Source organism: Vigna angularis, chromosome 6 (assembly GCF_016808095.1).
Source record: "Vigna angularis cultivar LongXiaoDou No.4 chromosome 6, ASM1680809v1, whole genome shotgun sequence".
Classification (NCBI taxonomy): Eukaryota; Viridiplantae; Streptophyta; class Magnoliopsida; order Fabales; family Fabaceae; genus Vigna; species Vigna angularis.
Window position 1 is genome coordinate 9,004,806 of NC_068975.1, and position 24,515 is coordinate 9,029,320.

Here is a 24,515-nt window from a genome sequence, read left to right on the forward strand (position 1 = left end):
CATTCAATGGTTCACCACATTCAAAAATCATTCTTTCAAGATAAGTAAATACCCAATTTAGCTCATCACAAGACTTCCATCAAGATATGCACATGCTTTTAGTGTTCACTCAAACATATAATATCTAACAAATGCTATTTTCATGAATGATCAATCAACTAAGCACAAATGTTTTTATGTGTTCATGGAACCTATCCTCACTAGATAAAGTGTTTCAGTCAAACACACAAGTGTATAGGAGATATTCACTCATTCACTTTACTATTACAATGTCACATGAATCAACTTTGCCTTTCATTTAACCACAATCAAAAACACTTACAAGCAAGCATCATGACAAGGACTTTTCAATGGCTTATAATGTGGCTGGGCTAACAATAACAATTGAGTTTTCTGGATCACAAAACCCTTGAGTTAAGAGAATCATCTAAACACAACCATTCTTAAGTATTCCCAACTTTCTTTTGCATTGAGCTTTTCTTTTCTTTTTCTTTTTCTTTTCACGTGTTTACTTTTGGCTCAATGCTTTTTATTTTCCCTTTCTATTTTCCAACAACCCCAAACTTGAACATTTATCAATACCACAAAATATTTTCAACTTAACTCAAGGTAAAGCTTTTCAAAAAGGTTTTTCAAATCATGTTCAAGGCTAAGGGTTCAAAGGATAGCACACTTATTGCTCTCTTTTAGTGGGCTAAATTCATGCATCTGGCTAATAAAACGGGTACCAACAAATGGCCTTGATCATATGATGCAAACAAGCAAGTGATTCAATCATAGAAAACCTGGGCAAAGTCAGTCATGCTTTCAAAGTAATAACATTCAACAACAACTCTAGAGCTCAAAATCTCACATATAAGCTCATTCACATTCCACATACACATCTTGCTTAGCATCATAATCACAATCATAACATCATGCATTTGTTCACATAGCTCGTGAACCACCTGTATAAGCATATAATGTGCACAATCTCAACATCAATCAAGATTCAAACATCATCAAGCAATACTCATCATGCAGTAAGTCATAATAGTTTTTCAACTTTTATCAGCCTCATTTCCTCGCACCATAAGAACGATTGTAGCAAAAAGAAACACAAAAACCAACACATAAAATAAGGATACATTAATTATAATTTTGAACATACAAAAATCATATTTTTGTATAAAATAATCTCTAATGACATTTTTCCAAATTAGACCTCCATTTCCACAAGCAACACACAATAAAACTCACATATATAATTATTCTATACTCAAATATGATATTTATGCATTGATCCACCTCTCTCATAAGTTCACTTACAGCATTGCCAAAAAAGGGATCCTTGATCCAAATCTCGTTATAGGAATCTCATTCAACGCTCACTACCCATACTTCATTCTCTTTATGAGTCTATGAGTATAGTAGAGTTTATGATGAGTTTAAAATGAGTACCCTAATAAATGCATCACACTATATTAACTAATTGTTATAATATTCCTCTTTACGAATGATATCACCATACAAAAATTACAACACTCAAATAAAATCATCTCATCACTTTATCTTGATATCACGCTCTTAAAATCATTACCATATTCTCAGTATAATTTCGCAGTAACTTCTCCATAGTTCAACTCACACATAAGCTTTAAATTTAACAAACTCATCCAACAAGATCACTTACTCGCCCAACAAGCTTCCCTTTGAGGAGTACTTGTTTAGTGACTAGATGTCTCGCTAACAAATCAATCATTAAGATTATATACAAATAATTCTACCAAACTTTAGTTTGGCTTTCTCTTAGTAAAAATTTCCTTACCCAACGACCATACCTCCCCAAACTCTCTGCCAAACACATTTTTGGCAATCGCCTAGTGAGGAATTTGTCCCTTATCGAATCTGCATAACGTAGACACAAAATTCTATATAATCAAATATAAACCTAACCCTAAAAGAGTGTTTTCCTTCTCTATTCGAGTCCAAACAGAACCAATTTACTTAAAATGACCCATTGGAGTTAGGAGTATCATTCCACAATGATAACTTCATAATCATAATGTAGACATCAAATACACACTTCAACATATATACACTTATTCAATGAATTCCCATTCCAACCTAATCAACATTGTAAAAAAATAACCACTAACAATCTAATCACAGAGTACCAGACAACCAATTCAGACAATCGAAATCAAGCATACAAAAATTTAATTAGCTTTCTTTACCTTGATTAAACACTCATTTCTTTCACAAATGCTTCTTAGAGCTCATTTCAACACAGGATGACCTAACTAGACAAACAAGACCCTAATTAAAAATCTAAGCAAATCACTATTATCACAAAGCAACAAACAACATCTCTGAGTCACATGCATTACCTCTCAACCCACATACAACCCAAAGAACAAAAACTACCTTAAAAAGAGTAAAGGGTAAATTTACCTTGTTTGTCCTTCTAATCGAGTGTATGTATAGAATTCTTCATTAGGAACAATTCTATAATCTTTAATCTCCAAAAGGACGACGATCGGGGTCGAAAATCTAGATAGAGTAGAGAGAAAGTATAGATAGATCATGTTTTTTATAAAATGAACTTCGGCTAATAGAAAATCTATTTATAATTTAAACTTTTTATTATTAAAATATTATAGTGTCATCTTTTAAAAACCATAACTACTTTTAGACCATTTTCTAGGTTATCACAATTTATGTATATTTTATGTAAATTTAGGTTGTGTTTTATGTAAAATATTATATATGCATTTGTGATTTTCATTCCTCTTCCAAACTTTGTTCTATTTATGTCCTCTCCTTTGAGAAAGTCATGGATTTAGTCATGCATGACCAACATCGTTAGTGTTTTTTTTTAACATGGCAAATGGTGTGTTACATCCCCAACCTGTTTAAGACATGTGTACTATGTCCCAAGTCAGAAAGAAATCCAAATAGCCCAGTATGCATTAGGTTAGCCCGGTAAGGTGCATGGAGAATTCAAGTAGCTTAGTAAGAAGTCTAGTTAGTTCGTTAAAGTGAATGGAGAACTTAAATAGTTCTATATGAAGTCCAAATAGCTTGATAAGGTGCTTATTGGGCTATCTGGACTTCTTGTTGAGCTATATGAGTTCTTTATGCACATTATTGACCTATTTGGACTTTCTACTGAGCTATCCGAGTTTTCCATGCACCTCATCAAGTTATCCAAACTTTCCACCGAGCTATTTGAGTTTCCCATGCACCTTACTTGGCTATCTGAACTTCTCACTAAGTTATCCTAATGTCTTATCTACTTAGGGACATAGTACAAGTGTGTTAAACAGGTTGAGAATATGACACATCGTTTGTCATGTCAAAAAGAAAAAGAAAAAGAAAAAGAATACTAAGAAAAAGACTAAATATGACTTTTTAAAAGTAAAAAGACCTAAATAAAATAATTGAAAGAGAGAAAAAACCAAAATAGTTTAGAAAAAAAAACATAATTATCGACAAATGTCTTTGAATAATTTATAATATAGTTGATAATTAACTTTTAAAATATTAAATATCTATTTTAAAAATCATACTTACAATAATTATGATTAATTAATAAAAAAATACTTTACAATGACATTAAATAATCATTAAATCCTAAATATTATTACAGTCACATCTGTGCAATGTTAATGACATTATAATTTTAACTTTTGGAAACAGACCTTTGAATGTACTTGTCCTAGTTGATAAAGAGCCAAAAGAAATTGTATTATTTTTTATTTCTGTGCAATCCTACTCATCGCATTGTCTTTCACTGGGTAAAGAAAATGGTATAGTGGAAATGGCTTCGTGGAGGAGTTGTCACCACAGGAGAAGAAGGATGAAACATAAAACTAACTAACCTTATTTACAATACTATAACTCTCATGGGTAAAAAAACAAATTTTCACACATAATCAAAATCAAATATAAATGTCCTTTACATGTAGTGTCTTCAAATATAATTTTCTTTTCACAATTGTAGATTTTGAAATTTTAAAAATGAACTATTTTAGTCTAATTCTTAATTTTCATAATTTTTTTCTTTTATTTTGAGGAATAATTATTAATTGAAATATAAAAATAAACTACATGTATACAAAATTAAAAAAATCGGTCGAAAGTTACCGTTTTTAAAATATGAAACTAAAATCACAAGAGCAAATAAAGAAATCAAAATCATGGGTGTAATCCATTTGTAATTAAGAAAAGTAGAAACAAAAATAGAAGAAATTTGACTTCTAGCTTTTAATTGTTTGCTCCTTATTTTATTTATAAAACAAATATTATACAAGACGATCGTACTCACTCAACAATCAGTTTCTTATTTAATATTTATTAATATTGAAAATTATTTTTTTAATAAAATATTGTAAGACCTAACGAGATAAACAACATGAAATGTTTTCTCATTTTTTTTGTTTTATTCTTATGAAACGTTTTTCCGATTCTACACTTAGGTTGTGTTCGCATGAACCGAAATTACTATTCATGCGAATTACAGGGCGAAGAATTGAAGGTCAGGTGGTGTTCGTTTGAGAGGATTGGCGAGGAAAAGCGCGGACCGATTTGCGGGATTGATCCAGTTTTCATCACCCGCGGAAGTGAGAAGATTTGTAGTGATTTTAAGTAAAATGTCGTGTGTGCCCCGTAACTTCATATTAAATTCCAGTGCATCCTATCAATTCCATACCACAGTGCACCAGATAACCGATTATGGTGAAGGGTAACCGATTACATGGTGAAGGGTATATATTAAACAAATACAAAACAGTGAACACTTTGCTTTACCACTGTGCATACACGAGAAAGGTTTGGGTTGGCGTGGGGGCGTGGGCACTGAAATATTCCTGAGCTACGGATAGCTGATGATACGGTGCTTGAAACAGCCATTGAACAGGATAGATTCCTGCATCCACACACAGTGAAAGTCAGGATAAGTGCCATTGACCCGTTGGTGGGAATTCATATGTGGTTGGTTGTGGGTAGTTCATGTTATTTATTGAGTGGTAAAAAGGTTACTAAATTGCTTGCTAGTGTTGCTAGTGTTGTAAGCTGTGTGCGAAGAGAGATTGCTCCGCTGTGTAAGCTCAGACCAAGAAGAGAAGAAGGTTTTGCTGAGACGAAGAAGAGAAAGTTCTTAGGTTAGTAACATACCAAAATGGTTTATCCAAGCACATATTGTTGGTTTTGATTTGCAGGATTGTAGAGGAGGAGGAAGAAGGAGGTTGTGCGTGTTGGTGGAATGCAGCAGGTGGTTGTTGAAGATGAAGAAAGGGGATGGGCGTCTTTGAGAAGATGATGAACAGTGGATGATGCACGCGTAACCGGTTACAGGTTTAGCTTTGCGGTTACAAAGGTGTGAAAGAAAGTGTGCATAGTTGTAACCGGTTACGAGGGTTGTAACCGATTACACTGCTTCCTGCAAATGGTTGTTTTGGTTAAAGCTGGACGTTGAAACCTCAAGACCTGGCTGGAGAGCCGTGGTTATGGATGGGTTATGAGCCCCAACGCTATGGGGATGTTCTCAAGCATTGTTAGATCCGGGGTTGAGGGGGCATATCATAAAGGGTTAGGCAGTTTCAGTAAGGGTATGGAGACCTACTCCAGTAAGAAGTCAGGGGGCGGCCATGGTTTCCAGAGACCAAAAACTTACATAACGAGGACCTCAACCCTTTGTGGATGCAGTGAAACATGATAAAATGGTGTATGTTGGTGACTAGAGGGCACCAGAGCTGCTGCAATGCATGGAAGAGTGTTGAGTTTGCATTTGGTTGTTGCGCGAAGTGGGAGACAGACGTAAGTGCATGATGGGTGAAAGACGATGAACTCTAACGGTTTGTTTTTGATGCAGGTGTTCACTGTGGTTGGACGTTGTGTAATCATGGTGGACGCGTGAAGTTTGTGGATATTGGGTAAGGTTAATGTAACATTCAAAGTTCACTTCAGTGATGTGCAAGCATTGAAATGTGGGGGTGTTAACTAATATAGGAATATGATTATATTTGTAGGTTTGAATGCAATTTACCATCTAAGGTAAAATTGGTTGTGTGATTTGAAGAAAATTCCCTGTGCCACTCATTTCTGGAAATCTCTTGCTGAAACCATATTGAAGTGTGCATAAAGGTGTTGAAGGTCTTCAAGAGGTAAGTGTTTTACATGATTTTGGATGTAATATAAATATATATGGAAATGATTGAATCAGTGGTGGTTATGTGTACATGTACAACTTTGAATGTATTAATAAAATATATTACATGAACATTTATATTTTCAGTGTTATTTAATATATGAATGTGTTAAGTTTTGAAAGCTAGATATGATTTGGAATATGTATATGTATTTAGTAAAAAAGATGTATGACAAGTTGATGTTGTGTGATGGTATTTATTCTTGTTTATTTATAATGATTATTTGAATGTATTAATGTATATATGAATTATGTTTAATGAATATTGTAATGCATGATTTTGATTGTAGTATGTGTAATTGTTTAAGTAAATATAGATGGAAGAATATATAGATTTATCATATTTGGACCGCGAAGATGTAGATGATGATGTGGTTGGTGTAGACTTCAAGATTATCGCAATGATACGTCAACACTTACAAATAACCACGTCATTGGCGGCAATAACAATGTTATGCATTGTTGGACACGCATTGAGTATATTGAATATGTACTCCAGTGATTCCAGTAGTGTAAGCAATTACCTACCTGATAGAGACCGTCGTAGGGAGCAGTTAATGTCATATCTTGTGCATACTAATCGGTGCCGCGATATTATTCGGATGGGTCCAGAAGCATTTATTAATCTTTGTGAGAGAGTAAGATCAACTGGGTTAGTTAAGGACGCCATTCGGTCGATAGTGGAGGAACAAGTTGCTGAATTTCTTCATATAATTGGTCATAATGTTAAGAATCGTAGTATGGCCTTTTTCTTTCATCGATCAGGTTCGACGGTTAGCAAACACTTTCACAATGTGTTGGAGGCTATCTTAACTTTAGAATCAGAATTTCTAATTCAACCATCAGGAAATGAGGTTCATCCACATGTGTTGAACAACAATCGATTTTATCCGTACTTTAAGGTAGTTATTTGATTACATCTGTTAATGTTATTTTAAGAAAGGATGATAACAAATTCTGAGTCATATGATGAGTTCATAATTTTATGTTTAGGATTGTTTAGGGGCCATTGACGGTACTCATGTTAGGGTAAGGGTTCCAACGTCTGAAGCTTCGAGATTTCGAGGAAGAAAAGATTGGCCAACACAAAATGTGTTTGCAGCTTGTGATTTTGACATGAAATTCACATACGTTCTTGCTGGATGGGAAGGCACTGCATCGGATTCAAGAATTTTAAAAAATGCTCTTGATCAAGATGATCCGTTGGTTATCCCCCAAGGTCAGTGTCTAAACAATCCATGTGCATGAAGTTATTTAGAAGTGACTAATTACCTTTGTATGTGCAAAATTGTAGGAAAATACTACCTCGGTGATGCAGGATTCATGTTGAAAAGCACAATTTTGACTCCATATAGAGGCGTAAGATATCACCTTAAAGAATATACACGCAGAGGACCACAAAATGCACGGGAGTTGTTTAATCATCGCCATTCAGCGTTGAGAAATGTAATTGAAAGAACTTTTGGTGTGTTGAAAAAAAGATTCCCTATCATTGGAAGTGGCACTGAACCACACTATGGATTGGAGACGATGACGAATATAATACTAGCGTGTTGTATATTACACAACTTCCTTCGGGGCGTGGATCATGATGACTCATTACTCAATGAAGTTGATAATGAGTTGAATGAAAGGGAACAACATGATGTTTCATCATCTCAAGTTAGAGAAGAGGACCATAGGATTGGTAGTAGTATTAGGGATTCTATAGCCGATCACATGTGGCGAGATTACCAAGCATCGTAGTTATTGTATTTTATTGTACTGTACTTTCATATTGTTTGTTATGTGTATGACAACAACATTATATTAAGGATGTTTAATGTTAACTTCTTACATATTTCTTGACTCATTAGGTATAAAATGAATAGAGGTAAGGCAGCCGCCATTCAGTCCTTTGGTCCTACTAGAGAGTTCATGAAGTGGACAGAGGACATGGACGCACGTCTACTACACTGTATGATTGAGGAATCACAAATCGGTAATAGGGTTGACGGAAGCTGGACAACCCAAGCATATAGTAACATAGTTGAGCATCTTCATAGCGCTGGGTATGTCGCAGTTACAAAAAATAATGTTAAAAATCGTCAGAAAGTCTTGAAAGATAAATGGCGTGAGGTACATGACTTGTTTTCTGGATTGAGTGGATTTGTGTGGAATCCGGTAAGTATGACATTTCATGCTGAGGACGAAGTCTGGCTTGACCTTATTCAGGTATTTATAAAAATACTTACTTTTTCTGGATCCTTATTATACATATACTGAAGCAATGTGTTTATTTTGTTTGTTGTTGCAGTCGCGGCCAACTACGGCAAAGTGGAGAGTTAATAGTATAAAACACTACGATTTAATGGTCGAGTTATGGGCAGCTGATCGAGCGACTGGAGTGGTGTTCGGACTGCTCGTCAAGCTCGAAGACAGCGAGTTGGTCCTCATGTCAGTGTTGATTTGAATCAAAATATTGAGTACATTCCAGAACAGCCTCAGTGGACAGGGTATAGAGACCCAACTCCACCATCACCTCCTCCATCTGTCGATGAATATAGTCTGGGACAGACTCAATCTGTGCCTTCTGTCCCATCTGGTGGGACTTCATCGTCACGAGGGTCGAAAAGGAAGGCACCCATGGTCGATTCTATTGATTCTCAATTTGATAAGTTAACGACTAGTCTGGATGGGTTTGAAAATGTCTTAAGCTCATCAAATGTTCATTTTGGTGTCATCTCTGATGCAGCCGTGCGTCAAGTGTCAGCAATGGAAGATAGAAATAAAATACTCCGTCGCAACCCGAATTACACATATACAGAGGCGGACATTTATGAAATGTTGACTTCTATGAACATTGCTGACGAGAATTTGCTGGACCAATGTTATGATTTCTTATGTGGAAACCCTACATGTACAAAGAGGTTGATGGGATTGTCACCACATAAGCGGTGGAATAAATTATTAAAAATGATATCGGGCGGTAATTGTTAGGAATCTTCATATCAGACTTACTTCTATTAGTATTAAATTGAATTGTGTATCAGTAATTTAGTTAGGAATTATTATATTTGTGTGGTCGATGTCATTTTGTAGTTCTATTAATGGTTACGATGTATGACATTTGTTCTTATGTGTTGTTATGCATTGTTATTATTAAATATAAGTAATATCTTATTTCTGTACTTTGTTTTTATTTTAATGAAATGATATGTTGAAGAAATTATCAGATGGCCTCATCATCAACAAAAAGGGCAAGAAAAACCCGTAAGGGAAAAGAAACTCTCATTGAGGCAGAAGATGCACCCCTTGTAAGACCATCTGCACAGGAGCAATTAGATCAGCGTCGTTTTTTCATACACAGTCATCAAATGGAAAACTATGCAGCTGATTTCTGTACAAGGACTATAGTTCCTCTCAAGATAATGAATTATGATTCATTTACCGGTTCAGGGTTATTTTTCCAGCAGCATCTTCTATTTCAAGGGTTGAGCCAATTTCTTACATTACAGGGACCCTACTATCTGGATTTAATCAAGGTATTTTATTCAAATCTGAAGATATCATCAAATGGATATATGCTGAGTGAGGTAAACAAGAGAAAAATTAGATTCAAACCTACTGATTGGTTGAATGTAGCCAACTTGAAGTACGACGGTCAGAAATTGTGTTATTCAAATCTCCCACAGGACTTTCCATATGACCGCGACATGGCATTAGCTACTATGATCATACCAGATTTGCAGGGTGGTCAAGGTGTTTTAACGGTTGGATGTTTGAATATCAATGATAGGCTTCTGCATTATATTATTGTCCATATGTTGACTCCATGACCAGGGAATTTTGCTAGGTTATTGCATGAAGATATTTTTATGATATGGGTGCTTAAAAATAATATATCAATCAATTGGCCTCATCACATCATGCAACATATGCTTAAATGCAAGGCCAGTGACACACCCCTCCCATACAGTGTCCTTATCACACAGATCATGCTATATTGTGGAGTTCACGTCGATGCCGATGCCAGCACTCATATAGGGTCCCGACATCACTTTTCTATCAATTCTTTGAAGAGGATGAAAATTATTAATGTCAACGGTGTTTGGCAACACGATCTGGATGATGATGAAGAAGAAGACCAAGCAGACCCTCATCACCACACTGTGCAGCCTCCTCCACCTCTATCTAATGCTAACATGATCACTCAAATGTGGGAAGGAGTACAAGACTTGAGACAAAGAATGCAGGGTATGGAACAAATGCAGGTCCGAGTTCAACGTATTGAAGATAACTTGGCAAACCTTTCCCTAGACATGAACCGCCAATTTGCTCACCTCAATCAAAATGTGAACTCGATTCTTGACCATTTAGATGATTAAGTTCATTATATTTTCGATAATGTATTACATGACTTTAATATATATAAGTTTCTTTGTATGTGACTTTAAAAAATTAGATTATATATTAATGTTATTGTCCTTGACACGAGCATTGGTAGTTTAATTAATTTTGTACTTTGTTGTCTGCAAATTAGATGGACTCTTGAATCATTGATGAAGTGCAAAAACAAATTAATTTATCAACAAGATTGTCTGCTGTTCTTGAACGACATACACAGGCCATGGAGCGTCGAATCACCCTGGTAAATTCTAGGATTCAATCATCTAATCCAACTACAGAACAAATTCAAAACTTGTTACGGACTATGAACATTGAAGACCATGATTTAATCAGACAGTGCTTCGATTTTTTATCTTCGCATCCATCTCATACAAGACGTTTAATAGGGATGCCGATACAATATCGTTTCAATGCATTGCAACGATACCTTGCTGAATTAACGTCATGATGAACTATTAAAAGGATATTTGTATGTCGAATTTTTAAATTTTTTATTTTAGGTCATGTAATATTATAACTTGCTACTTAATTGTGGTTGTTTGATTAATGTTAATCATTCTCACTTCAATGACTTATAAATTGATATCACTTCGTACTAAATTATATTACAATTTAAAATGACATTTTAAAATACAATCATTTTACTACATTGTAACTTTTATAATTTTTAAACATTAATTTTAACAATTATTTCTAATTTCTTCCTCTTCATAAACATTTATACAATTAAATATAACAATACAATTACATTTTACAATACTTTTATAACTCGGGGCAATTTGGTCATCTTCATTTTCTATCAATTAAACTTATTTTTAAAATCTATCACATCAATCAAATCCTACACTAATTCTCATAAACTTTACTTCCAAATCCACTCTCAATTACCCACAAATCCACTCAAAAAAACAACTAAAAAATTACCCTCAAATCCACACAAATCCATTCAAATCATCTCCCCCAAATCCCCCCAAAAGAACACACCCTTAGCCTTTGTTCGCTTGAAGGTGAAACACTGTTTATGAAGAAAAGAGAGCGATGATTTGCGAGGCACAAGCTGTTCGTTTGCGCTGATTTGTGAGCGAAGAAAAGCAATCATTTGCGGGATGAAGCTCTTTTTTTTATCTCGCTATCAAGAGGAGATTTGCGCTGATTTGTTCACAAATGACATATGTGCCCTCTAAACTGTCTGCACATTATTCTCTGTCCACGTCTCTCTTCCTCGTCCTGGTGCTGCCAAATCTGCCGCCGCGATGTTGTTGTTTCTCGCCACAATTTTTGCCAACAAATCGACCTCCTGGAGCTTAGCCGCCATCTCGCCGTTTCCGTGGTGGACCTCCACTTGCGGCAGGGAGGCGGGAGGAGCACCACCGCGTGTTTGAGAAGATGATGAACAGTGACAGTCTCAGCCGTAACCGGTTACAGCCTTTGGTTTATCGGTTAGAGTGGTGTGAAGGAATGTGAGCATTTCTGTAATCGGTTACGTCTACCTGGTAACCGATTACAGAACTTCGTTGTTTTGGTTATTGGAGGGGTATTACGTTGAAACTGGAAGCCTGTTTCGACGACACGTTTTTCCCCATTTTCAACCACAAGATACCAAGTATGCAAGGTAGCAGCATCGCCGGCGGACGCGATTCTGGCGCGGCAGTCCTCCGGTTCCCTATCACCGGAGCGAGCACGATCTGTTACAGGTTCCGCTGTCGGATTCGTCGTCTTCGTCGGAGGCGGATGAATTGGAGGGAGTCCCGGCAGCTACTTACTGCATGTGGACCGGGTTTCGGGCTGGGTGTGTGGGGTTTGTAGGCGAGGAGGGGAGGGAGTTCTGGGTGGTGGGAGGGTACGGCGGTTGAGGAATTTTTTCTGGTGAATGAGTATTACAGAGATGCGGATGCAGTGGTGAGTATTACAGAGATGCGGATGCAGTGGTGATGGAAGTTGGGGGGGTGGCGGGAGGTTGGGGATGTGTGGGGGGATAAATTTTCTTGAGTATTACTGCGGATGCAGTGGTGATGGAAGTTGAAGGGGGGGAGGGGGGGGGAGGGGAGGGTGGCGGCAGGAGGTTGGGGATGTGTGGGGGGATAAATTTTCTTTCTTAATTATAGGTTTTTAATTCAAATTTTATGGGGATAAATCTTCATTTTTTAAAAATTCAAATAAAAATAATAAAATACTATTTATATTACAAAGTTACTTTAAGAAATATTTTTTGATTCTATTTATTTGGACAGAAATAAATTATTATAAATATAGAAGCTAAGTTATTTTTATGAAAAAAAAAACATTTTATTATAAAAACAAAACAAAAAATATGTTACAAACAAATACTACATTTAAAAATAAATTTATTTTACTACATTATAATTTTTATAATTTTAAAAATTTAATTTTAAAAATTATTTATAATTTTTTTCTCTTTATAAACATTTTTATAATTAAATATAACATTAATAAATAACATTTTATATTACTTTTATAACTAGGGGCATTTTGGTAATCTTTAATTTATATCAATTAAAGTAATTTTTTAAATCTATCACATCAATCAAATCCTACACTAATTCTCACAAACTTTACTTCCAAATCCACTCTCAATTAACCACAAATCCACTCAAAAAAACAACAACAAAATTACCCTCAAATTCACTCAAATCCATTCAAATCATCTCCCCCAAATTCTTTCAAAAGAACACACCCTTAGTGTCTTGTGTCACCTTACCAATTATTCGAATACTTATTTTATTTTATTTTTGTAAAAGTTAAAATTAAATAAAATTTCTGAAAATGAAAATTAAATATACTTTTAACCATGTGTTTGAGTAATATTTTACAATTTCATTGAAATTAAATATATTATATTTAATTTTTAATATTCAAATAATTTACTTTTTGAAATATTTTATTTATATAAGATAAATAAAATATATTATATATTTTTAATTTTCATTTTAATAGAGTATTTCTATTACTATTAATTATAACAAATTATATATAAACTAATTTAAATAATTCAATAATATATAATATTTGACCTAATGATTCTCGATTAAGATCCAACCAATGACAGAATACGAAGAACAGAAATTTAAATTTAGCCATGAAAATTTTAAAATTTTTATTTTTTATTAAAATTTATAATTTTAAATAATAAAAATAATGTTTCAAATTTTTAACATCTTTTATTTTTTAATTCTTTATTTACATTTTCTATTATAAAGCATTCTAAATTATTTATAAAAGTAAATTACCTTCTAAAAGTTTCTTATCTATAAAAAAAAATTATTTTTTAGCATTCCTCGCCCAAATATATTATCTATTTTTTTTCTTACTTTCTATTCAAATCAAATTCTACCTTCTTCTTTTCTTTTTCTTTTTCATTTTATTTTTCTTTTTCATTTTATTTTTCTTTTCGCTTTCTTCCTGATATACAAAACATAGAACGATATTTCAAATATTATTTTCTTAAAAAATTATCGTATATATTTAATATTCACGTCACATTCGCGCGTCTAAAACTATGATGAAAACAAATAAATATCTGTCATGTACAAATGTCGAAAATATCTTCTTAAAACAAAAAGTTTTATTTTATTTTGATACACTAAATAAAAAAACAGATTGATGGGGAAATCTATCATCAACCTGAGTCTTAAGGTGACCTCATATATTCAAAACATAAAAGTAATAAAATAAATAATATCTCACCCAATAGTGATTGATTGTTACTTTTCTTTCTTTCTTTCTATTTGTTTTGCATGTTAATTAAGAGATATTTTTTAGTTAATATGTACTACTTTTTTTATTTTGACAAGTATTTTTCTTCTTTTAAGTTTAAAGCTCATACGAATCTATAGTCCCTCCAATATAATGAGAACATAGGTAAATAATCACTAGGTTAATTCCTTTCATTTTTTTATAATCGTGATAGAATTATTTATCATAAAAAAATTACTGATATGGTTGAAGAGCTCATATAAGGTTTATATTCTTTTATTAATATATTATTTCATATGTTAAATGCTATTGTTAAGATTTAAATACGAATTACTTAATTAAAAAAACACATATATTTGTATCAACAAATATTGACAATATTCATCCAGTTTAATATGTATTACTTTATTTGCATAAAAAAATTAAATTTTGTATCTCTTAATTTTTTAGAATTAGATATATTAGGAATGCTATTTTTTTTTTCCTCTCAAGGTCTGACTTTTTCAAATTGATAAAATTCAAAGCTTATTTCTTGAAAAGAGTAGTGGTGGGAATAATTCAGTTAGTAAATTTAGTAATTGTTGGGTTATTATTTTTTATAGCTTACAAGTTTACAAATAACCTATTTAGCTTTTTCTTAAGGTGGAATAAGATTCAAAGTTTTGTTTAGATTGGACATAAATATAAATAACTACTGCTCATTGTTAAATGGTTTATTTTGTGTAGTTCTAAATTGAATGGTGGTGTGCACGTCACTAATATTTAGTTAAAGTTTATCTGTTATGTTTATCTTGAGAGTTTGCTTATTGCAAAATTACTTGTACCAAACTCATGCGTTTTTTATTTCTTAAGTGTAAGTATAAAAAATATATGTTATTTAAATTGTCATCAATTTCGCATGGTATTAAAGATGCATATGGTTTTGTTCTGCAAAACACTTTCAGGACATTAGGTAAGGGTGATTGTATTAATATTTGGAATGATCATTGATATTTTGACATTTGCATATCTAAATTGGTTAGAATTCCTTATTTTGACAAAGTAATGTTATATTTTGGTGTTAGTTTAGCCTATACATATGCTTATTAGAACTTTCCTTCTTTTGTTATCAATTTATGTGATTTATCTTCTTTAATGGTTAATGAGGATGAGGATGTGGCTAATAGGACTTTGGATGATACTGGTTTACTTTCTCAAAAAGTTGCAAAAACATTTTATTCTTTTAATGGAACGTGTGGGTTGGGAAAACTTAATTTGGTTGGATGAGGTGCCACAAACTAAAACTCTGATTCTTTTAAACACTTGTTTGTTTAAGCTATAATACATCGTTTAGTCATGCTTAGCAAGGCTATCATTCAAATGCTTTATAATTTTGCACAGACTTTATATCTTTTGTTTAATCGTTATGGTGATTACACACTCTATTACAAATTCTATAGCATTTGGCGTTTTTTATGTCTATGCAATAGACGCGTTTGAGATATCAGATAATCATATATCATTTGACAACACTTGGCGCGTTATATTGATATCTTAGATGATTCGTTTTGTCAGACGCTTAGTGTTAACAATATTGAAATTAAAATATTGATAATGAATATTTTATGACTAACAATATTGAAATTAAAATATTGATATCTAGGCTGTGTCTGAGTTCTTCCTTGGTGGCAAGAGTTTCTTTTCCATCAATCTAGTTGTTGTGTGAAGTGGGTAAGTAAACTCATTCGTTATTTTTAAGTTTCGGTAATTTCTGGTACATGCAAGCACTATTTAGCTTGCATGTGTTCTTCATCTATCTCTCTCTGAACCTGTTTCTGTCTTTGATCCTCTGGTTGATCCCTTTTCACCGATCAAAATTGTAGTAGGTTGCTTTAGAAGTGGTTGCTGGTTAGTCAAAGTGGTGGAAGCTTAGGAAGTGCCTAGTTTATTCCAGGTAAGGGAAGCTAGTGATTTAATTATATTTTTCTGTGTTTGGAATTGATGTGTGTACGCTTGCATGTATGAATAATGGTATGTTTGATTGAATTGTACTCAAATTTTGTGTTTGGCCGAGACATGTGAACTGGGTTGGAGTTTCTTGTTGTAGAACGTTCGGTCAGTTCTGTTTAGGAAGAGAGTATGTGAAAATGTGAGTGGTGAGCAGTGTGTAATAGGTTCAGTGGAATAGGTTTAAAATAAATTAGAAATCAAGTTTGGTGGTTTTAGAAATTAAGAAAAATATCTTGTTTTGGTTTAAGGAGTATTATTCATAGTTTTGTTTTGTTGACCGTTCGACGATGTTACGTACTCAGTCATTAACTCGATTCGGTCTATTAGAGGTATTATCTATTTATGACCGTTCGGTCTAATCATAGTGCTCTAATATTAAACTAGTGTTCGGTCTGGATAGAGTATCCAATAATCTCTAAGTATTTGGTCTAGTATAGTGTTCGGTATAGGCTTTTAAGAGTTTAGGTTTGAGCTATGAGTGTGTGGTTTAAACTCTTCGGGTTGGGTTAAGTTCCTAGTAGTTTGTTTCTAGGGTGGTTGGTCAATAATAGCGTTCGGTCAGTTTCTTTTGTTTTGTCTCTTATGAACCGTTCGATTCTCTCGGTTGGGATGTGAAGGTGTTCGGTCTCCAACGTTCACATGTTCTCTTTATTCTGTGAATTAAAATATAATTGATGAATGATAGATTATGTTAAATATGAGAATGTTGGACTTTTGAATACTGTGGAAGAGAATTCCAAAACGGAATGTCTCGTGTATGGTTATTGAATTGTAAAGTATGAATATGGATATGCTAAGCTGGCGTTCATCCTGAAATTCTATGAGTATCATTCTCACATAGAGAGAGGTATATCATTTGTGAGAATCGTAGGAGGTCCTACCACCTCAGGGTGCCGAGGTAGGTATTATGGGATTAACCTTGGATAGTAGCTTGATTGGTGTCAGCTGTTACACTACCACAAGTGCAAGGACGACTGTAGCTACATATTCATACTATCCGGATGGTCAAGTCATAATGTTCGATTTATATATATATATATATATATATATATATATATATATATATATATATATATATATATATATATATATATATATATATATATATATATATATGAATGGTGGTGTTCGGTTTGTATGTGATCAAATGTATTCAGTGTTTGCTTGATGTACTGTTCGTCTTTATACGTATTGAAATTGCATGAATTGTATATATGTGTTTATAATTAAATTATATTAGCTTACCTTACTTTCTTGTTTGTCTTGTTTTGTCCGTCCGATTATCTTTTCTTTTGCAATGATCATCCTGTGGATGTGAGCAAAAGGTTATGAGTGTTTGGTGGAGCAAACATTGGAAGGCGATGACCCTGTTGCTTAAGTTAGGACCGCTTGGTCATCAATGTACATAGTTTTAGAATGGATTGTTCGGTCAATAGGCTTAATCTATCTTTTGTAAACCGATTGGTTTATATAGGGTGTTGTATCACCGTTCGGTTTATGTCTTTAATTTGTATCAGACTTATGTTGTTCTAGACTTATGTTGTTCTAGACTTATGTTGTTCTGTAAAGTTTTTTGTTTTATGGTTATTTTGGATAACTGTACTGTTAAAATACTTTACTAACTGATCTATCATATTATTATATGTGATTAATGTATGATATAGTATTATGATATATTTTGGGATGTTATAGTAAATATGTAAGAATATTATATCTTAAATAATTGACACTTAAAAATTAAAGTTTAATCATAATAAATACATTTATCATGTAACAATTTCATTTAATTTATTTTATGATATACATTAATTAATCAACTAAAATTTTAAATATGTATATTATGTTAAAAGAAAAAAATTAAAAAAAATTGAGAGACACAGGGATTTTTCAACTAACTATGAACTCTATCTTTAACAGATTAATGATAAATCAGACCAAAACCAGCAAGACGGATTATTTTACATTTCGAATTTAAGGTTTTTAAATGGGAAAAAAGTTGGTTAGAAAAACATAAGATTTGAATCCAATTAATTATAAACTGACCAATAAATATTTAAATAATGTGATTAAGAAAAAGTATATACGTAATTCAAGAGAATGAGTTCCAAATTACTATATCTATAAAATAACTTCTACCCCTTCTAATGTCTTAATCAGGTTTTGATCCATCAGCATCAGTAGCCCACGCGTATCCTCGTGCACGTTCCAAATTCAAATAAAAATGAAAACCACGTGTCCCTTCTCCATAGGAAGTCTTTCCCCACGCGCCAAGCCGCGCTTGAAATGACGGTGCAGTTCGGCTGAGACGAAGACGATCGTGACGAACCAACTCTATAAATCTGAGACGAAACTTGCTTTCCAAATTCATAACTCCACCTTCTCTCTCTAAAATCCATTATCTCTTTCTCACTCTAGAATTTTCTCTCTCATTTTCTCTTTAGAAAATCTTTTGAGCTTCCAGAACCTTCTGCCTGATCGATATTTTGCAGAAACTCGATTTGATATCGTGGCTCGAGCTGCATGAACTGGTTCGTGAAGCTGGATTCGTCGTCTTCAAACTTGAATTCCAACTACTTCGTTACCTGTTTGCTGATTTTCTTCCTCCATTTCTCGCCTCAATCGATCTCTTTTGCTTCGAATTTCGACACTGAATTCTTCACTAACAGTAATCTGATTTTTTGGTCCAATTATGGAGTCCAGAAATAAGCGTAGTCATCAGTTAACCAGAGGTTAGCTTTTAATCAATTTTTTCGTTTCTGAATTTTTTGTTTTATTTTGTGTTTTTCTCAAATGTCGGTGGTGACCGCGTGTGCACCTTACTTTATTTGAGGATGTATAATTGTGGTGAGGAAAAGAAGGTTTTTAATTTTTAAATCCGTGTTATGGTTTTATTGGTGAAACGAAAAAGTTTCTCAGTAACAGTGGGAGGCACGTGTTCGTCTGTCAGGCGCAAAGCAGTACTTTTTTTTCTGAATAATTTATTTTATACTTAAATTAAATTAAACAAGCTATCATAAAGCTTTTAAAAGTATTTTTGGATAAAAAGTAATTTCCGTATTTTATACATTGCTTTTGAAATACTTTTGGAAAGAAGTAATTGCTGTACTTTAAGTATTAGAAAGGCAGTTTATAATAAGATACGATTTAGATTTTTAAACTAAATAAAAATACTAGAGGATAATTTTCACCATGAGAAAGAAGGCAGGAACAGTAGGTATTTTGGTAGGATATGTTTCCAAATTTTATTATTTTCCTTCAAATTGCATAGTCAAAAATTAAACTTTTGTGGTCCAACCATTTTTTTTGTCGTGTATTTAAAAATAATCTATTTTAATGTTATATATATTTATTGTTTTAATCTATTATAAATTTTATGCATATTATTTTAATTTCTTTTAATTTCTATTCTTTGAGCTAACAAATTATTAATTTTTTTGATAAATATTTTTAGAGTCACATTATGCATATCCCAATTATTTTTATATATTATACTTTAAATTATAGAAAAGTGATTTAATTTTACTATTTTATTGTATTTTAATTTTTTTATAACAAATGTTTTTAGTTTAATAATAATGTTTTTGCAGAATACATTAGTTTGACTCACAATTATGCACGCGACAATTAAATTGTTTTTATATTAATGTTATTGTTTTGTGTGTACCAAATGTATACACCAAATCTCACTTAAGTGAGATGGGATGCGAAAAGAAGTCTTCGCATGAGGATAAAGAGAATTGTAAGATAAGATAAATAATGGGAAGAGTCTCTTTAAAGAGAGAAAAAGTTATTTGAATTGATATATATACACTCATGATCACTCTGGTATATTAAAAGTTGAGGGAATTAATTTCAAAGTTGAATTAACTTATGGAACGTTCGATCATATTTTCTTTCTTTTTCCCTTTTTCTTGTAGCTCTTTGCTATGGAAACAGCAAGCAGGAGGGGAGGTCACCATCTGTTATTATTGTTGGTGGTGGCATGGCTGGGATTGCTGCTGCACGTGCACTCCATGATGCTTCGTTTCAGGTAACAACTGTGCGCCAGTTTAATTATATGAATTTTTAATAATATTTGTTAAACTTGTATTTGCTACTCTAATGTAAAACAGTACTTTATAGGACAAAAATTGAAGCAGTTTTGTAGGTACTTTTGGGACAGATCTCCAATTTCAATAAGGGTTTTAAATCTGCTGATCTATGTTAACTTTCAATGCATGTGGATGCTAGTTTAATCTATTATTGGGCAACAACCCAAAGTATTTGAAGAACTGTATCTGAATTTTGTTAAGTCCATGAACAGAGTTATTCTAGGCATAGTGGATGGTTGTTCGACATTTTCCTGTAGTTTGAAGTAGGTTGCATTATATTTCAGTGAGAAAAATTGGTGGGTCAATCCATCATTATGATTTCCTACATCATTATGAGCTTTGTTGAATGGAAGCTTGAAATGGTTCCGGGGAAGGGTCCTGGGTGACACTTGGTAGTTCAGAATTGGACTGGTTTTGTATGGGTGAATCAATTTTCATGAAACGCACGCACGCAGCATGTGAATTGGGGCCACATTTTCTCTTATATTTTAATGAACCTGTTGCCTGAGAATTTCATGTGTTTGGGCGAATAATGCGAATCATGAAGTGGCAAAATAATTTAACTTTTAAGCTACTAAGGATTGCGTATTTGTGTTGCTTGTAGTTGAAACTTGAACTTGCTTCATGTTTTTGTAGTCAATAGTTAAATTATTAATATGCATTTTCAGAGTTGAAGGACTAAATCGTGTTTTTTTTTTAAAAAAAAACTTGTTAGGTTGTTCTCTTAGAGTCAAGGGAAAGAATTGGTGGCCGAATTCACACTGATTACTCATTTGGTTTTCCTGTTGACCTGGGAGCCTCATGGTGAGGCTTATTTTCTGATAACTTTATGATGGTTATGTTTTTATGAGAATGCAGAATTTGTCCATTACTTTCCCTGTTTAGTAATAAGAGGTACTCATTTTTCAGGTTGCATGGAGTTTCCAAGGAAAACCCACTGGCTTCGGTCATTGCGAGGCTGGGGCTACCCCTTTATCGTACGAGTGGAGATAACTCCGTACTTTATGACCATGATTTGGAGAGGTAAGTATATAGATTTTCATGATTTATTACTATTATATAGCTAATTCTGTCATACTTGCATAGTATATGATCATTGATTTCAAATAATTTTTGGCAACTTATTTTAATATATTTTCTGGTCATTCTGCACGGTGGAAATTACTATATAGACTACTTTTCTCTTCTTTTTTTTGAATTGAAAATTGAAATTCATCATTCTTGTAGCTATGCACTTTTTGATACGGATGGGAATCAGGTTCCCCAAGAGTTGGTAACAAAAGTTGGTGGAATATTTGAGACAATTTTAGAGGAGGTAATTCTTTTTGTTTATTAATTTTCCTACTTATGTTTTACCTAATAAGCTCTATTTTCGTAGTTGGAAGCAATTTTTTAGGCATAAATTGCCTTCTAAACGATCATTTCATGACTAAATGCAGACAAATAAAATAAGAGATGAATTCAATGAAGACATGTCCGTGTTTCGTGGTCTTTCAATTGTTTTGGATAGGAAGCCTGAACTAAGGTTATTATGGACATAAGAAATAATTTCTTTAGCCCCACTATTACTCTTTTAGGCCTAGTAATTGATAACATTTCTTCATCACTTGAAACTAGGTTGGAGGGCCTTGCTCATAAGGTGCTTCAGTGGTATTTGTGCAGAATGGAGGGTTGGTTTGCTGCAGATTCTGATACTATCTCACTAAAAGAATGGGATCAGGTAATTTCATCAAATCAAGCTGAAAATTTTGTTTGTACTAGTGGTCTAGTTCCAAATCCCCCACCCTTCCACCCACCCCAATTTACGCACTGAATGATCTATTCTCTTTGGTCTTACATACAGGTAGTGAAAGAAATAGTTTGTAAAGTCGTCTCATAGCCAGGTGCATGCATGAGTCTTCAACATGCAGCCTTTCTATGACCGATAATCATGAAAATGTGTTTCCTGATCTACATATAGGAGTATGTATCTGATTGAAACCCTTTTTGTACCTTAATAAGTCATCTTAAGGCAAATTGCATCATATACAATTAAATGAATGACGGCTCTCTAAGATTTAAACAGGTGTCAATTTAATATATAACACAATCATTATAACGTTCTTCCTCCACTACGAATTAGTGGTACTTTTTTGTTAAAGTGGTTGGAGTCGGATGTGTAGGATTCCTCTATCATCTGAATATACCATCATATTGCATGGTTGTTAAAAGGTGGTCTCAACCTTTACGGGGATGTAGGGTTCAAAATTGCTACGCAATTTATACCAGCCTACCATAAAGTTTGTTAAAAAAGAATCCATATTACAAATACATACCAGCCTACCAGAAAGTTTGTTAAAAAAGAATTCATATTACAAATACGCAACTTTATTACCCTAATTATATATAGCATCTTACATGAAGCCTTTTATCTAACACGTAATTTATTTATTTTCCTCGTAATTACTCTGTCCTGTACTTACAGGAGGTGCTTCTCCCTGGTGGACATGGTCTAATGGTCCGGGGCTACTTGCCTGTTATAAATACCTTAGCCAAGGGTCTTGATATTCGCTTGGGGCACAGGTAGATAATACTTTTAGTTATTATTTCAAATTACCATGTACTATTTTTGTGTAATTAATCCTCTGCCCATGGTGACGCCCCTTTTTCAGGGTCACAAAAGTAATTAGGCGATATAACGGAGTAAAGGTAACAGTGGAAAATGGTAAAACATTTTTTGCTGATGCTGCCATCATTGCTGTTCCACTTGGGGTGCTTAAAGCAAAGAGAATAGTGTTTGAGCCAAAACTCCCAGACTGGAAGGAAGCTGCCATTGCTGATCTTGGAATTGGAGTTGAGAACAAAATCATCTTACACTTCGAAAATGTGTTTTGGCCTAATGTGGAATTCTTGGGAGTAGTTGCAGATACATCTTATGGATGCAGCTACTTCCTTAATCTCCACAAAGCCGCAGGTCATCCTGTCCTTGTTTACATGCCTTCTGGGCGGCTTGCCAAAGACATCGAAAAGATGTCTGATGAAGCAGCTGCCAACTTCGCATTCATGCAGCTCCAGAGGATTCTTCCAGATGCTTCTTCACCGGTACCCATATTAATTTTATCTGTTACTAGTTTCACTTTTAGTCAGCAATATAAAAGAAACCAATGCTTCAATCTGTAAATACACTGTCTAAGCTACATAAAGCATAGTCTATCTGTCCTTCAACTTTTTAATCTTTACAAGTGTATGATTTTAGTCATTCAACATGTAATCGAGATGCAATGTATTGTGTGTATTTTAATTGGTAATTTGATGTCACTCTGCAGAATCAGTATCTTGTGTCTCGGTGGGGCTCAGATATAAATTCACTAGGTTCCTATAGCTATGATGCTGTAGGAAAATCACATGAACTGTTTGAGAGGCTACGAGTCCCAGTGGATAATTTGTTCTTTGCTGGGGAAGCAACAAGTATGAGTTATCCAGGTTCCGTCCATGGGGCATTCTCCACGGGAATGATGGCAGCAGAAGATTGCCGAATGCGGGTTCTGGAGCGCTATGGAGAGCTTGATTTGTTCCAGCCAGTGATGGGAGAAGAGGCTTCTTTGTCTATCCCTCTTCAGATATCACGTATGTAATCAAATCTTCTTTGCGTCATAATTAGTGGACACAACCAGAATCTGTTTTCTTCTTCACTACCGTCTACCTCTATATATAGTGATGCTTTGGTTATATTCTCTAGTCTTTTGAAGTCACCTTTTATGTTGCATATCCATAGTCAATGTTTGTTATGAACTGGTTATATGTATATTGTGTACCTAAGAGGCTTTGCATGCATGATAAAAATATGCCCATTCGTGTTTTCTGTCATCTTTTAAATATGATTTTTAACCAAATCTGCAAACAACTTGGCAACACGTGATTGTTGTTTGATGCAATAATTTATAGTTTAAATATCTTCCTCATGTGGAACTTACGACACTCAGACATTTCCCAGCTGTGTAAAATGTTGGCTCGGAAACAGACAGGATAATAATAGAATAAGAAGTTTTCACAAATTTCACATGCAGGAAGCAGTTTTCTGATCATTATTGAGTTATAAAACTTTTCACTTGGGCTTAAACGAATTATTAATACTTCCAAGTTTCAATGTCGTGAATTTTCAA

At 33.6% G+C, this 24,515-nt stretch overlaps 1 protein-coding gene across 2 annotated transcripts; it reads left to right on the forward strand.

Annotated features, from left to right (window-relative positions):
- The first annotated feature begins 18,636 nt into the window (after positions 1–18,636).
- LOC108343091 (polyamine oxidase 2) lies at positions 18,637–24,219 on the forward strand. Of its 2 annotated transcripts, XM_017581147.2 has the most exons (10): positions 18,637–19,011; positions 20,200–20,312; positions 21,089–21,177; positions 21,283–21,396; positions 21,601–21,688; positions 21,813–21,898; positions 21,991–22,093; positions 22,838–22,935; positions 23,025–23,454; positions 23,679–24,219. In XM_017581147.2, the coding sequence occupies exons 1-10, from the start codon at positions 18,972–18,974 to the stop codon at positions 23,985–23,987; spliced, it is 1,470 nt and encodes a 489-aa protein (XP_017436636.1). In that variant the 5' UTR covers positions 18,637–18,971; the 3' UTR covers positions 23,988–24,219. The 2 variants fall into 2 exon arrangements, with proteins under 2 accessions (XP_017436636.1, XP_052734738.1); XM_052878778.1 differs by lacking the exon at positions 21,089–21,177.
- Positions 24,220–24,515: the final 296 nt, after the last annotated feature.

Coding starts and splice junctions, on each gene's coding strand:
- LOC108343091 (XM_017581147.2), top strand. CDS start 18,972: ATGGAGTCCAGAAATAAGCGTAGTCATCAGTTAACCAGAG. Junction 19,012..20,199: donor TAGTCATCAGTTAACCAGAG/GTTAGCTTTTAA, acceptor TTTTTCTTGTAG/CTCTTTGCTATGGAAACAGC. Junction 21,397..21,600: donor TATGACCATGATTTGGAGAG/GTAAGTATATAG, acceptor TCATTCTTGTAG/CTATGCACTTTTTGATACGG.